General features: G+C 39.5%; 1 protein-coding gene across 2 annotated transcripts in view; it reads right to left on the bottom strand.

The window, feature by feature from the left end:
* Positions 1-2814: 2814 nt before the first annotated feature.
* LOC118429098 (cytoplasmic phosphatidylinositol transfer protein 1-like) overlaps positions 2815-16863 on the bottom strand; it is a 32607-nt gene continuing 18558 nt past the window's right edge. Inside the window, exons 4-10 of one of the 2 annotated variants that reach the window (XM_035839473.1) lie at positions 13052-13059; positions 12070-12141; positions 7252-7350; positions 6949-7008; positions 6266-6361; positions 5790-5853; positions 2815-4722 (exon numbers count right to left, since the gene is read on the bottom strand). In XM_035839473.1, coding sequence (XP_035695366.1) covers positions 4481-4722; positions 5790-5853; positions 6266-6361; positions 6949-7008; positions 7252-7350; positions 12070-12141; positions 13052-13059 — 641 coding nt within the window. In that variant the 3' untranslated portion in view covers positions 2815-4480. The remainder of the gene's footprint in view (positions 4723-5789; positions 5854-6265; positions 6362-6948; positions 7009-7251; positions 7351-12069; positions 12142-13051; positions 13060-16863) is intronic. The other variant, XM_035839474.1, reaches the window with a different exon arrangement.

Raw genomic sequence — 16863 nt, 5'->3', positions numbered from 1 at the left:
GCAGTCACGTGTTGCCTTGGGCATGTCTCGTTTTTTTTTTGCATTCTGCTATGATGAAGGATGAATTAGCTAGTCTGTAACTGTGCTAATGCATAATGTGTACATGTATTGGTTGTAGATCTACTCTCCAAGCAGAGGTTAGGCTCCAGCTTGTTTTGGACATTTGTATTTTTAGGCATTTTTATAATGCTTTATACTTGTGTTTGAGGAGAGCCACACCCCACGCACGCTAAAGAACCCACCACATCTTTCAAAAAAGAGTAGGGGTATGCCCCGGTGTGCGGAGTTTAAGTTTAGATGTGTGCCTGACATCTTAAGTAACATTGTCATCCATATAAACAAATCAACATGGCTTAATAAGAAAATGCTGACAGAAGAAAACAGCTAGAGACTACTTGCTCCCTCCTCACCACAAATACACCTTTCTCACGCGGCGGCCATGATAGATCTAAAACGAGTTCAATGTGGCAAACAAAAGGCTGTCCATCATAATTAGCAGTTCAACCAATGATAGCCTGCCAATTAGGAAAGCGACCAATAAGTGAATGGCTGCAAATCCGTCAAAAATTTGCATTATTATGTTTTTATTTTGCATCTCTTAAGGGACTATGGGGTCAGTCTGCACTACTCTAAATTGCTACATCTTTCGGTGCATATTCTTCTTCTTGTAATATTTATTATTCTATCTTATATCATGAACATTTTTGTGGTTTGGGGGAAAACTAATTGGGACCTGATTTTAGAAATAAGTTTTGTCTGTTTGCCTCATTGACCTCTTCTTCGATCTATCATGGCCGCCGCGTGAGAAAGGTGTACAACCAAGCACTTCAAACGGAATAGCACAAACACTTCAAGTCAAGAAAACCATGACAGAGACCTTCCTCAATAGGTTTACATGTATATTTGTGTCATCTTCTTGAGTTGCTATACATGAGAATATTAAATCATACATACTGGAGTAGCCATATATGATCTGTACACTCCAGTATTGTACACTTTTTACAACATGAACATCAGTATGATACATGTACAATGTAGCTGGTCATGTTGCTAGACCATTACTTGTGTGTGGCTGGTATACAGAGCTGTCTCCAGGACCTGTCCCTCCATTTGTCCCGGGATTGAAAGTCGCTTGTTGGGACAAACAAATTTCACCGTTTGTCCTAAAATTGAACTTCATGACGTGCTGTAATTTACTTTGTCTTCTCGGTACCAAACTTTCACAGTCTGAGAAACTTTAACCTGTTCTCGGAACTAAATGTTCACGGTAACAGCAGGTGCACGTAAAAAAGGTCAATGAATTCTTTGTTATCTGTATTTATATTAAGTTCACTTTACAGGCGTCACAGTGAAAACCATGAACATAAAAATGTGAAAAAATCAGGAATTACAGTATCTGATGACATCTTATTTTTGCACGCTTCAAATGACAGATTTAACAAGAAATTTGATGTGGACTGCCAAACAATGGAAGGGAAAAAAGTTAAAGCTGGAGACAGCCCTGCTTGTATATATAGAAAAATTGAGATGTGAGGAGATTAGAACTCGACGACAAATGCTACCATCAACCGGTTTGAAAGTTACTGGAACACTGGCAGTTGTGAGAACACAGTTTCTGAAGTACACACACATCTATGATAATCCAAATTACAGTATTTGGCCGCCATAACAAAATTCGCTAGTTTGATAAAAAAGGAAATGTTTTGACAACCGTCAATAACAGATATTGCTTTATTACTATCATAATATAGTACTCAGTATCAACCCGTACATGCTTCTTACGTCAGCACAAACTTTGATAGCTTTTGTTCATGAACCCTGTATGCAGAAACATACATGTTCTTGTGTGTCAAACATGACTGTTACAGTGCCTCCAATTTGTTCTTGCACCATGTACTTTAAGTCGTATGGCACTTAAGCCAACTAAATTGCTGCCACAGGTATACAGAATACCCTTTATGTCATACCTGTAAGGCTGTGACTCAAAAACGTTTGATACGGGTGTTCCGGACTGTGTGATAACTGTCCGTATCACACAGGCTCGAAGTTTGTATCACACAGGCTTCCTTTGAGTAAATCTAACCATTTCGTGTGGTGAGGTTGTTAATTCGAATACCTGATTCAGACGTTGGAACATTGCTGTCGTAACACTTTTTGTTCGAGGGCACCAAATTTGTTCAACTTCTGGAGCATTTCGCATCAAAATATGGGTTTTCTCAGGTGGGTATGACATAAATAAAATACAACACGTTGTATTCCGCATCACCCTCGGTCCCAGCCTTCCCGCGAGTCGGATCACCTTCCGGCTTTCGGCCATCGGGCGATCCGACCCGCAGGGGGGGCTGGTACCATGGGTGATACGGAATACACTGTGTTGTATTCTATATTTACAACAGTTGCTAGGAACTTGATATGGAATTGTCTTACAAGCCAATTGCATACATGTACTCCCATGAGACAGACATGGGACCTAATCTTCTATAATATTACACAAGTGAGCTGACACACCTGTCTTGATTTGCAACTCGGGGCTCATTTAAATATCTGGGACACTAAAATGTCATGTTCAAATGATACCCAGAAAAAAGTTACTCATTTGGTCAAATACAACATGATGCACCTAAGGCACATCCAACTGGACTTCCTACATTGTAACTTGGACATTAGACTGTACATTGTAAGTACATGACTTGTTTGTTAATACTGTTTTCAAGAAATCTGTCAAAGACAGAATACAACAAACATTTTGTATAACTGAGTTGATTGTTCAAATTGGAATTAATGCACCATCCTATGACGAAGGGACTGATGCTCGATTTACAGGACTTGGCCAATTATCATGCAGGCATATTGAAAACACTAAAAACAAACCTATTTCAAAAACACAACCATCTGACAAAGGTAATAAAGCCAACTACATTATAAACAGGTACAGATGGGTATCTGTTAACAACTATTAAACTACTTGAAACGGTTCAACCTAAATCTTAAAACCATTGGAACTATAATATCATTTTCTTCCTACAAGTCCTTGGTTTCTACAAGGTGGTTTTATCAAGGATTTGTTCACAATCTAAATACACCTGTTGATGGGATGGGCCCTGGTGAAGTATGTTGAGTAGCACCCCCTGTCTGTCAAGAGAAGTATTACAACACCAACAACATTCATGCACACTGTTAAGTTCACATTTGTGTTTATAATATATTGGTTGCCTTACTGGTTCTTACATCATTTCATATAAATCATTTGATTGCAAAACAAACAATATGTTTGTTTTAGCCTATAAAACTTTGGCATAAATAAATTCTTAATTAATAACTGAGCAAAGATTAGGACTTTCAAGCCCTACATACATGAGGAAGATTCATGTATTAAAATGGCCGGAAACAAATCATTGCACACAAAGAAACTTAACTTGCGGTGGTTGATGGCATTTCCATGTTGTAAATACTGCACAATACCGATACATGTTTTATACATACACATTAGTGACATTACACATCTAGAAAGGGTGCACATTTCTTGTATGTACAAAGGCTGGTTCTATACAGGAACATATACAACATAACTTCTCTCAGCCTACTCTGGCTGTATAACAAATAGACAGATCTGTACATACAAACTATTGTTTCCTGGAACTGAAGTTCTTCTAAACACTTTGGAACCCTAAGAAAGTACATTTTTTTGTATATTATTTATGCTCACACTGATTGTCTTATCTGCCATAGGACACAAGAAGGCACTACAGAATAAACTGCTTGTCAATATTCTGCTATCAGTTAATGACAGTACAGTTATGATTTATTTCAACATCTTGTACTATACCAGTATACAAGAGAGATAGTCTGTATGCATTTCAGATCTGATGTAATTGTACAGTGTAGCTCTGTGAGGAACATTTGAGAAGTAGAAGTAGATGAACAGCAAAAATTTAAAGTTTGAGAAAAATTTTTCTAAAATTTGAGACCTCTGAGATTTTAAGACCTCTATAGGAGATCTGCGACCTCTGTATGAGATATGAGTCCTCCGTATGAGATTTGACACCTCTGTATGACATGTGGCAATATTAAAGTGTCACCAGACTGGTACAATGTACCTTAGTGTGCCCATTGCACTCCTACGGCAGAGTAAACCTTCAGCGCCAGCTATAAATACTCAGATTGTTTTCCCGGCCATTTCTCTAGTGCAGACTAGAAAAGGAAACACCTAACACAGGAGGGAGTGTCTTGAGTTTCTCCAGGTGGGTTTTGTTAACGCTAGTTCACCTTTATCTGCGGCGTAACCTATATTCATTGTTTTCAAAGACAAGCATTTAGTAATGAAGTCGATGGACGGTGGTTACAAACTAAAAATATTGCGATTTGAAACCACAGTTCGTCGACTGATATCCCTAAATTGCCCTGTTTTAAGAACAACGGATATAGGTTACCCTGCAGATAAAGGTGAATTGGTGTTACAAGCAGGAGGTGCCGCATCTTGCTATTGCGGGTCGGGCTGTTTGCTGGTGCTGGGGGCGTCCGTCGGGGTCCCTGAGCCCGCGGAGGATTTCCTGCGGGGGAAGTCCATGGGCGGGGAGGGGCCCAGCGGCGAGGGCTCGGGCGTGGAGCCAGGAGAGGCCGTCGTCATGCTGAGATTCTCGGACGACGGGGTGGCCAACACCCTCTGGTTGGTCTCCTCCTGTAGGCGCTGCTCGAAGTCACGAACATCGTCCATGCCCATCCCTGTAGTGTGGGTAGGAGTGTTGTTGGTACATGTATTTCTTGACCAGTAGAATGCTAGCATGGTATCCAGCCGTATTATAGCTCCCAAGACTCTTCAGAGGAGGACGGAAGAAAGTGCTGTTGGTACATGTATTTCTTGACCAGTAGAATGCTAGCCTATAGCTCCCAAGTCTCTTCAGGAGAGGACAGAAGAAACTTGGGAGCTATAATACGACTTGATACCAGGCTCGTTGAATGCTGTACCATACCAGTTAATGACCTTATCAGACTCTAACGCTAGTTCACCTTTATCCATTGGGTAACCTATATCCGTGAATGTGATGTGCCTAAATACACTGTTTTGTCAAACAACGGATAAAGGTTACCCAGCAGATAAAGGTGAACTAGCGTTACACAACAACACATTTAAATTCTAGTAGGTACACGTAACACTGTTGAGTACAGAAATCTTGTATGTCATGCTTTTTGGACTGTCCAGTTTTTTTATCATGTTGATTTGTTGTTTGCAGCTTATAGTGTGGTTTAAAGTGATTTACATGGTCCATGTCGTAGAAGTCAAACTTGTTGGAAATATTACAATAAGGCTACAGTGCTCTTCATTGTCAATAAACCGTTCATTCTTAACTTCTAGAGCACAGAACAAATTTGATATATATAACATAATATATATAACATGTATGCAATTCTTTCCCAGGGTTAGCCCTTGACAATAGCCTTTGACAATAGCCTTTGGCAGCCCTGGCTGTATGTATAGAGCTGAACCAATAAATAAAGTAAAATAAAATTTAAAAAAAAAACAAATTTGAGCTGTGGAACTGGGGAGAGGTGAGCTGTTTATGTTGCCACCCACCATATGCTAGTTAAGAAGGTTGAGAAAGTAACAGTAACTGTATAATGTAATTTAATGTGCACAGTTACAAATACCTTCCCTCTCTTCTCTGTCTGGTCAACACGTGATATCGTTAGAAACTGATCATTGACATCCCAGCGTCCCTGACATAGTTTATGATGAAGACCTGAGGTACCATTACGAGAACACTAGTGAAGAGGATACTTGTGGTACTCACCATACCACTCATCCACCCATGCGAAGGCCTGCCGATGCCCGACCAGGAGAATGTCCCTGATGGCCTGGGGATGGAGGAGCACTTGTTATTGTAAAAAATGGAACAATGGCACCCCCTCCCTTCATACTGTAATCCCAACATCATACTGATTTTCAAAAATAGGATTTTCTTATGATTACTTTTTTCTTGTCTATACATGTATAGGCCACACCAATTGATTCACTTGGTCCTCAGATTTTTAAAATAAAAGGACATCATAAAAGCATAGGGCAGAGAGGAAATATGAATGTATTCCCTTCATAAAACTGAATGCACAAAGGCATAAGCTCATAAACCTGGTCTTCCGGCTTTGTTTTCATTATGTTTTTTTCCAGTTAAGCATATGTTTTATTAATTTTTTAAATCCAAGAACAAATTAATTGGTGTGACCTTAGAATGAAATTTAAAGTAAAATGCTAAACACTACTTGTACTTACTCTGTGGGCAAATGCCTCCACTCTGGTCTGTAGTCCCCACACCTCAAACTTCACAGTCACCAGCTTGTAGGAGCACATGATCGGGTCATGGGTGTCCTGGGGCAAGCAGATGCAAATAGTGATGAGAAAATTACTGTAATTGCATTTAAGTTTGCTGGGATTTACTTTCGCAGTAGAGGGGAAAACGGAGTGTTCGCAGTGGTTTTAAGTTTGAGGTAGTGCCATTGACTGCAGTCTCATACTATAATGGAAAAATGTTTTTTTGTCGTGGTTTTAAGACCGCGAACATAAAACCACCGCAAACATTTCTGCATTTACAGTAAACAGTTCTCCAACTTGAGAAATTTTCTCACTGGAATTTTAACTTTAACTACAATTTCTTAAGTTGGAGAATTGTTTAATTTCTCATTATCAATCACCAACTCAGATCAACGTTCATGCTAATAGTAATAAATGCCAATAGTATAGGACATAAGAACTGCTTGTGTTCTGTACAAACATGCAGAAACAAAACATTGCAAAGGTATGAAACCGATGTATTGTATTGTTGAATTAAAAAAAAATTGTTACATCAATAAACGTTAGCCATACAGGCAGAACATTACACAATACAAAATTACTCAAGCAACTGGATAGTTATGAAAATAAAGTACTGCCAGGAGAGTGGCGCGAACACTACTCACCCTCCAACCCTCAGCCAAAGGTCCTCTGTTTGTCTTCTTAGATTTGAATTTTGTACAGTCCTTAAGAGAAAAACATTGAACATAAGCAAAGTTTGTGTTTTATTGCAAGATTTAAAATAATCTTGTGTTAGACCCATGGCATTAGACACTTATAGTTTATAACAGTCTTTACAAGGAGTCAAAATATCTCTAATTGGACAAAAACTATTGAGCTATGATTTGTTGAAACACAAACATGGATGCCAACATGGATGTCACAAGAACATGCTCTATATATTCATTAACTGGAGATATTCCGCCCACCTCACTGGCCTGGTACTGTTTGTCTGGGATCTCGTCTGTTGCAATGTCGATGAAGTCCACCTCTCTCTGGGTCAGCTCCTCGTCTGTCAGGCCCAGACACTGGAAATAATAACATTTGCTGATCAGTGAATGGTTTTATACTATGATAAAGGTCAGTAAATCACTGCATGAGCACTGAAAAATCTGATGAATAAATCAGCTGAGAGAGACCACATCATAAGAATAACTGTGAAGTGTGTAACAGATCTAAACTGGGACTGGGAGGGGGCCATGGTTAGAGTGGGCAACATATTCATTCTGCACCAGAAATCTATACCAGCCATGAACAAAAATGTAGGGGATACAATATCTGAATGAAATTTGGAACTGTAATATCTAGCTGTAGTGCAACACCTACAGTAGCTGTTGTGCAAAGTCAGCAGGGTTGGACAAGTTTTCTAAAATTCAATGTCCTATTAGGCGAGTACATAAAAAAATTACTTGCCCGAAACCAGCTTTTCACTTGCCTGAAATTTAGATAACATTCTTCCACCTATTTCCACTTTCAGCAATGGTATTCTTTTCATATTGACTCAATTTTTCTGTGTTGAACATTGCTTGATGCTATGACTGTTAAGAGTAACAAGTATATCAAAATCTCACTCATGGAAAAATCTTACTTGTCCGATCGGGCAAGTGGGATAGGACAGTATCCGTCAGTATTACCCTGAGGAAGGAAGGAGACAGTCCACTGAAACACCAGGAAGTAAAATTCTTCTCTTGGCTATGTCTAAGAAATTTTTAAGTTCAATTTCCTGAATCATCATTCTAGACCAACTATAAGACAGTACATAACTATAAGACAATACACATGCATAAACATATCAGAAAAATGTCAGTAGGCCATGTTTTTTTATGCCTTTGTTCTGAGGTCAGTCTTTTTCTATTGGGTTTTTTGTACCAGAAATTTCCTACCACAAAGAAGTGCAAACTTTTCTTTTCCCAATGACACCACTTGTCCTGCCATAACCTTCCAACCACTAATGGCTTGTGGAGAAGCCCTCAGGCGATACTGAACATAATGAGGCTTGTTACAAAGCTATCTTGTCTAATTTATCTCTGTTATTGATCCTGATATATGTGACCTCAATCTGCCTCATTTACGAAATACAATTTAATAAGTGAAAGCTGTGACTATGCCAAAAAGCAGTTACTCAAGCAACTGGATATGATTTTGGAAACGGCCAGACGTTTCAACTGGAACCCACCAGTTTTCGTCAGTGACACTGAAGTGATTTGGATGAAACAGGTCTTTTATACTCTAACTATGAATGAAGACATTTTCAGATGTCCAATAGGAAACGTTGTAAGACAAATTCAGACTATAGACAATTTGGACACCAAAGAAAACAAAGGTAAGGCAAAGTGAAGCTGAAGACAATTTGCTTTGGATTTCAAAGGAAAGCAAGGCTAAGACACACCATTCTAGACATCAACGTAAAGCTGTGACTACTTTGCTGTATCAGGGAGTGAAATATTTGGGGTGGCACACATGCTCTGGCTGAATGGCTAGGCCTATCACATAGCCTGCAGTCCAGCCATGTTTGCCTTAGTCTGCTCTCAAAGGTCGCTAGCTGCGGACTAAAGCAAACAAGGCTGGACTCCAGGCTAGAGTGGCAAGGCTAGCGGACGCAAGATTGAGAGGTAATGGGTTCAATTCCTGGTGTTCCTGGATAGATGTTGTGTCCTTGGGAAAGGAACTTTACAATATCATGCCTTTGCTCACTTCACCCGGGCGTGAAAATGGATATCTGACATCAGTTGGGGAGGTATAAGGCATGAGATGGAGAGGAAGAGGATGTTCTTAATCTTCCAATACCATACCCTGGACACAGAGTATAATATGCCAAAAGGCAATATATTGTAGAGTGGACTCATTCCTCAGCTAACCGACATCTTTTGCACCACAGTCCTCCCTCAGTGAGACATCTGGAGTCACTATGATATGCCAAAAAGCAGTTACTCAGGCAACTGGATATGATTTTGGAAACTGTCAAATAACACAGAGCATGATAATCCGCTACCCACATAGCTACCGCCTCAAAAAGGCTACTCAGTATTGGACTACCTTTACATGCTCTGTGGCACAAAAAATACCTGCACAGGCAAAATTATACCTGCAACACTCTGCTGGAAAAGTAAATTTATAACTAATAGAAACTACTGCATCTAGAAACCTTTTATGGTAACAAACATTATTTTACAGTTATCAAAATTCACATTAGGTGCAAGTAGACGTAAGAAATACAAAAATGTACCGACACAGCTGAATGTTACATGAACCAAGGAGCTTTTATCAGGCTTGCTTCCATACACAAGTAGAATTTTAAGCCCTGCATACAACGGTACATGCATTTTGATAACCGAGCATCACCCAGGCTCAGTCATAAAACTGTTCTTAATGAAATACTCGAGTCCATCCTTGCTATCTACCCACACACCCTGCCTCTGGTTCTATACAAACCATTAAAACCTGCTGCCCCTTCAACTCAATTTCTTCCCCCATCATTTGTTTAGCTGGAGAGGTTCTTCATTCTAGTACGCAGATGGAGTAGAAAGCCACTTCAGCCTCCCTCCAAAACTGGAGAATCGATATTGCATATCACACTCACACCGGCATTCCTGCCAGATGGGTGTTTTGGCGTCTTTGTACATCCTTTTTTTGTGTTGGATGCTTTTGGCTATGTCTAAGGACAGCTAATAACATTGACAATGCCACAAAATGTGCAACAACAAAAAAACGTCCATCCGTCTGTCAAAATTGCATGAAAATGACATACATTGTACACTGTACATGGTGTTGATTTTGAACCTCAAAACATAGAGTTTAAGGTTTAGAAATTGCAACGTTTACTCTGAATAGTATGTGAATGCTTGCATCAGGTTGGTGAGTCACTGGAGAACAAAGTTTGTGGTACAAACCAATGTTTCAGTGAAGGTCTGTCATCAGGGCAATGCTGACTGGTTCTCTTTTGCACCAAAACTACATGTAATGCTAGTTAACCTTTATCCGCGGAGTGACCTATATCCGTTGTCTAAAAAACAGGTTATAGGGATATCAAGTCGATGGACAGTGGTTTCAGTTTGCAATATTTTGAAGATATTGTAATTTGAAACCACTGTCTGTATCCTTCATATCCCTGACCACCTTGTTTTTTAGCACAACGGATATTGGTTACCCAGCGGATAAAGGTGAACCAGCATTACAAACATGTTGATGTCGTCACTAACATGCAGAAGTGGTCCAACAGAAGTGGTTTAAGGTGATATTCATTCCTTCAAATCCCACAGTGCCGCACCAATCTCCCAAGTTCAGTGAGATACCGCCTTTACACATATGCACAGATAGATATGGTGGTTACAATCTGGGACCAAATTGTTATAACGTTGTATTCTCCTGATGAAGATGACAGACGGTCACCAAAGCATCAGCTTGAATAAAACACACTGTTGTGTACAGACATATTTGTTATCCAGTAACTATGGTAGCTTTAGTTCCCCCCTCCACGACAAACACCCTCCAAAGTCGAGTCTGGCTGGAATCCGGCTCCACACGGCTGAATTTCGGGGAGTCTTGATGGGATTTCCAAGGAATGAGCCAATCTTACGTAACCTTGATACTTTGACGCCAAAACAAGACGCTATTCACGAATCACAGATGCTCATAATCAGGAGGACTTAAAATGACATTTACATCTGCACATTGCAAGACGCAAAGCAAGAACGGGAAAGGCTATTCACGACCAACATAATCACAAGCATGGGCTGGAAGTAGGGGTGGGTACCAGTACATTGTACGGGTACAAAACCATTTTTTTCTTATTGGACTGGTCTGAGAAACGGACCTAAAAATCAGTGACCGGATGCTGCTGGACCAATTAGAAAATTGCTGTAACACATTGCATCGGCAGGCATCAACATGTTTTGGGCCTTACTGGTCCAAGAAAATAACAACAACGAAGAAGAGTAGAGTTTGTAGTCAAATGTACAGAGAAAATTAGCATTGTTTACATAAAATAGGATTTTAGAACAGCATTGGTAGTCGGATACTCCACCAAAGTGATTCCTTTGTAGCAATTCACAAGCATTCAGACAATTAGGTCCAGATTCAGGTCCATCGCTGTAAGTTATGCATTTTTAGACTGTAACAACAACAAGTGGCAAGGCCACACCAATCTAATTTGTTGGTTCGTAGGTTACAAAATAATGCTGAACAGTCATATTGACATGAAACCAGAGTCTGATGTGAAAAGACTATATCATATTTAGGGAATGAATGATCAATACAGTCATATGCAAGTTTTCCTTCTAGCCCTTTCTTTTTTATCTTCACCTCTTGTAGAATTTTAGCTGAGAAATGTCTGAGAAGCAAATAAGTACTATGTAGGTGTGGCCTAACGTGGGTTATACAGCTATGGCCGTGGCAAGTTGATACACCCGATCCCTTGATCTCGGAAGTTAAGCAACGTGCAGTCGGGTCAGTATTTGGATGTGAGACCATTAAGGAAGACTGGATGCTGTAGCCGGGTCATACCAAAGACTCTTAAAAATGGTACATACTTCTTTCTCTGCTAAGAAGAAGAGCATGGAAGCTAAACACACTACACTACCAGTGGACTATCCCCTGCTGTTGTGGTTGTACCTATATGTGGCCCAGGGCTTGGAAGCGGAGATGGGTGCCAGACCCGATGCATCTTCTGATCAGGGAGATTGAACCCCTTATTCCGATGTATGGGCAACTTTAGCTAACATGGGTTATAGACAGGGTACCATACTTACATTGCAGCTGCTGCCGTTGTTGTTTTGATATTTCGTCTCTATCAGGATGATGAACTTCGGCAAAAAGGAACACTGTAACAGAATGAAATGGTCAGTAAAGGCAAATTAGATGCTGAATATCATTTACGAAAACTATTCTACAGTGATTCTGCAGTCTTGGTTGTTTGATCTAAAATAGAAGAACTGTGCTCTCTGCCATACATTATCAACACAACACTGTATTTTTGTCAAAGGTTTTTTTAACATCTTTAGCAGAAGGCAAAAGGTGATCATACTTTTAAAATAATTCTGTGCTCTTTAGTGTTTTGTGTGCTTCCTGTCATATTCAGACCACAGTGTACGTAATTAAGATGAACATATCACACCATACTTTTCTCCGTTTTCCTGAAGTTTAAATCTCTGGAAATACACAGTAGATATTACTGTAACTGTAAAATTGCATCTACAATTTCAGAGCCAAAAAAATTACCAAAATGATCTCCAAACAAGGTGGCGAAAACAAAAGAAGGCATGAGGACACTTCAGAAATTAGTTAAAAGTTATCAAATTTCAAGTAGCACGTGTACATCACATTAACTGTAAACAGATTACAACATATCAAGCATACAATTTAATGTATACTGTATCTTTTGCGAAACAATATTGTTAAGATATAAAAATATCATCCGCCCCTGAAAGACCTATATCTGTTACAATATCAAAGACACGCACAGATTTAGCATTCTATTGATGTATCAAGCACACCCCTGCCTCGTCATGACAAGTTATGGATTGGAACGTGAAAATCAATAGAACTCAATCTCTGTGGCCCAATTTCCAATGAAAAACCAATTTGGGCTGATAAGAAGAGACAAAGGCCTCCACATGCAGCCATGCTACATCGCTACGACATTCATTTCCTCCCGAGCAATCTACGCCTACGGACTGCAAATGGTCGGGATTGCTTTGAGCTTTTAATGAATCCATGCAGAGAAATTCTTACCGTATACTCTGTTCAGCACAGCGTCAAAGCATGCAGGAGGAAGAAAGACAAACGGGTTAGCAAGGCTGTGACAAACTTTGTCATCATAATATTGCAGGCAATCATATTGTGATCTGGTAAAATAAAGGCTTTAATAGATGCTGTGAATCCATGTTACATTTTATTCTGAAATTGATCAAACATTGACATACATACAAACAGAGCATAGATCTATACTCTCACCTCTCAAATAAACGTACCGGTACGTTTATTTTTTTGCGCCTCAAAATCCACCCGGTACGTCCTTATTTTAGACGGTACGTTTATTTTTTTTTCAAATTGGGGCTTTCTTTACTAACCAGGGACCCCAAAAATATTGAAAGTTTGGTATTTTCTGCCCATATTTCCGCGGTATTTTTGCTTCAAATTCACTATTTTTCGGACGAAGCAGCGCGGATTTTCCTGTCGCTAGCGCTATGACCCAAACATAACTAGGGATGCGTACCGGTACGCAGGACCGGTTCTGGACTTGCAAAAACGTTTCGGTTCAGGTCCAAAAATACCGGAACACAAGTGATTCGGTACTGGACTCTTAGTCTCGTAAAAATATATCCTTTTCGTTTTAGACCATCTTTAACCTTCCAAAAATCTTGAAATTTGTGCTGAACAAAGACGAAAACATCGAGGTCACATGCTACACACACAGTCACTAACTTCCGTAAATTCTCTATCAAAACACAGAAATTAACCACCAACCAAACAAATTAAAAAGTTACCAATACTTTTCCACTATTTTTCACCCGTAGTCAACTTGTTTTAATGTTCCAGCAACGAAAAAATCCTTCCAAAACAAAGCACAGCGTTCAATCGGCTCGAAAACATTCGCCATGTTGGATTCATCAACTCACACCGAATCTCGCGGTAATGCGCGAAGAATTATATATTTTCTGCAGTACCGTTATTTCTCGATAGGGGGCAGTGTCTATGACCTCCTTGGTTTCTGCAACATTGAAAATAGCACAAGTGGTAAATAAGGTATTCTAATTTGGAATATTTCTTCAAAATGTTATTTTGTAACAATGATTATAAACTAAATAAACTTTTTTTATTTCTTCAATTTTTATTTTCATTCATTTTTTTACTTTTATTTTGATCTTTGTTGATGGTGTGACACTCAGATAAAGAAAATATGTGCAATAACATAGGAATTATTCTGTTCATTATTGATACAATTAACTGATATGGTACTGAGGCATAAATAAATAAAAAGAGCCTACCTGCTTATCATCTTCTCTTGGACTGAAGTAGCATGGGCACAGTTTACATGTCAATTTGGTATTTTTCCGGGGGGTACTTTTATTCCAGGGGGTACTTTTATTAGATTTTGAAGATTTGTCCGGGGGGTACTTTTATTCCAGGGGGTACTTCTATTTGAGAGGTGAGAGTAGAGGTAACAATGTACTAGGATAACATGTACAGGTGGTTTCCAGTATTTTTTACCTCAGTTTTGAATTCCATTCTGATAGATTTATGCATTGATGAGTCAAGCATCAATTGTGACATAAACATGAGTGTTACTAAGGTTTTCAAAAATCAGTATTTCTACTTGTAGACTCTCCAATATCAGCAATGCTGCCTGAGAGTCTGTGTAATGTACTTAGTCACATTTGCCAATAAATACATAAAAGAGGTAGATCACAATACAAGTGTTATGCATTAAATTTGTCCCCCCCCCCCCCACCCATATATGTCATTATATTTTTTGTATCATTATCTAGTAAGATTCTCTGTGGTCCTATTCTGAGTAGAACACAACTTAACCCCAAAGCTGTCTTGTGAGAATCGTCCAGAACAAGTTACAGCTACATGCTCCTTCTACCTTCCAGCACACTTTCAAGTGAACATGACACTTTAAGTGTTCGAGGAAAAAAAGGAAAATATATTGGGAAGCTGCGAATCAAGCATTAACATCACGATCATGATAATGGGAAAAGTGACCAAATGCGGACTGCAGCAAAGACCCAGTGTTCCATCAGCCGGTCACATGGGTCCATTAGATTGATAACTGTTATCAGTCATTATAGCCGGGGCGGTGTGGGAACCGGTGCATATCACCTCCCTGCCTCGTGCCCTTCACAGCTCGCTGTCCTTGACTAAGCGTTGGTGATTCTGCCCACACCATAAGAGCCTTCCTCCGGGGCCATATATGGAAAGGGCAGACAGGTTCCTTCTACAGAGACTCCAAATGGGTTGGAGGGGCTTACGAGCTTACAGAAAATACCGGTATATCCGGCAGAGAGAACTATGAACCTCAGTTCTAGAATAAATTTATTCAATTAATGAAAATTTCCATATCTGCTACCTTGTTATCATCAGACTCAAGAAGTTGTACCTCAGAGTTGCAAAGTTATACATCAGGGGTGCAAAATATTTTACGAATGATTTAGAAAATTTGAAGGAATATTATAAAAAAGGCATTGGAAAAGGAATATTCCTTAGTGTTCCTACCCACGATATTTTGACTTCAATTTAAAAGCATTGAATGGGCATATACCCTCAGGCAGACGTTTTTGCCTGTGAGCTACTCTGTAATCTTGCTTCATGTTAGCATATCACATCGCCTTTTCCCGTCACCGTGCCTCGGTGACGCAATCTTGAATATCCTGCTTTGTCACATGACTGTCTGCCAATTTAAGCTAAAAAAAATGTATTTTCCACAAAATTTGTACCTTTTTCACAGTACTTTGTGCATTTTTCTTCAGATATGTATATTTTAGCATAGCTCTTTGTATCCCTGGTTCCCTGTTAGATTCAAATATGGGGTACAGATTGCAGATCAAATGCTACAAGCTATTTTTTAGAATTCTTTAACTTGTCAAAACTTTCCTCTAGCAAGATACATTTGACAGTTTCCAAAATCATATCCAGTTGCTTGAGTGACTACTTTTTAGCATTTCCTCTACCAAAAAGTTCTGACATATATTTTGGGACTGAAAATGAGATCAGAGACTGTCACATGTTTCTCTCATAAGTAAGTCGGCTGTCACCCCGTCCACATGACCTTCATCACACACACAAGGGCACTCATTATCGGGTTGCAGCTTTAGAAGGGATTAATTCCACAATGGGCCCAGAAATAGCGGCACACTTTCACAGAAGATTGATGCATCCGTGTGCGCCAGAACTGATGCATCGGCGTGATGTGAAAGATCACTATCATTTAGGACTTGTAATTGTGGTTAAAATACTGGCTGCGCAGATTAGCAATGACCCAAATGGCACAGTAAATTGCTGCCCACTAGATGCATTAGGGAATAATTTTCAGGACTTTCTGCACACATGGGGTCGGTGTGGTTACTCTGAGTAATAACTTCCTTCCGTAATCGGGGTGACAAGTGCCCATCTGCTGTGGTCATTATTTGTGTTTTGATTTGCCGTGTTGTGACATGACTTTCCATACTCAGCATTATGCCAAATCTTGCCTCAAAATGGAGACATACACTATGGCAATGTGTTTGGCCATAAAAACATTAGTGTAATAGAGGAAAGCAGAAAAACAAAACAAAACAAATCCTCTCGTATGGCCGAATGGCTGGCAGATATGGCCACTTTCTTGATCCATGTTCTATGCAAAGTCCTCCCTGTCTGTTTAAGGTAGGGTTATACATTTAGATCCCCTCTGAATGCTACCTATAGCTATGTTTGAACTTAAGGCCACACCAATTTAATTCGTTGGTTCTCGGAATCGCCGCTTCAAAAAATCGCAAAACCCAAAAAAAAAAAAATTATTTTTTTCTACCCAGGCTATCTGAAGGCTGCAGTTTTTCAATAAG

Source organism: Branchiostoma floridae, chromosome 13, assembly GCF_000003815.2.
Source record: "Branchiostoma floridae strain S238N-H82 chromosome 13, Bfl_VNyyK, whole genome shotgun sequence".
In the NCBI taxonomy this organism is placed as follows: domain Eukaryota; kingdom Metazoa; phylum Chordata; class Leptocardii; order Amphioxiformes; family Branchiostomatidae; genus Branchiostoma; species Branchiostoma floridae.
Note: the sequence above shows the minus strand (reverse complement) of the source record. Positions and strands in the feature narration are given on the sequence as shown.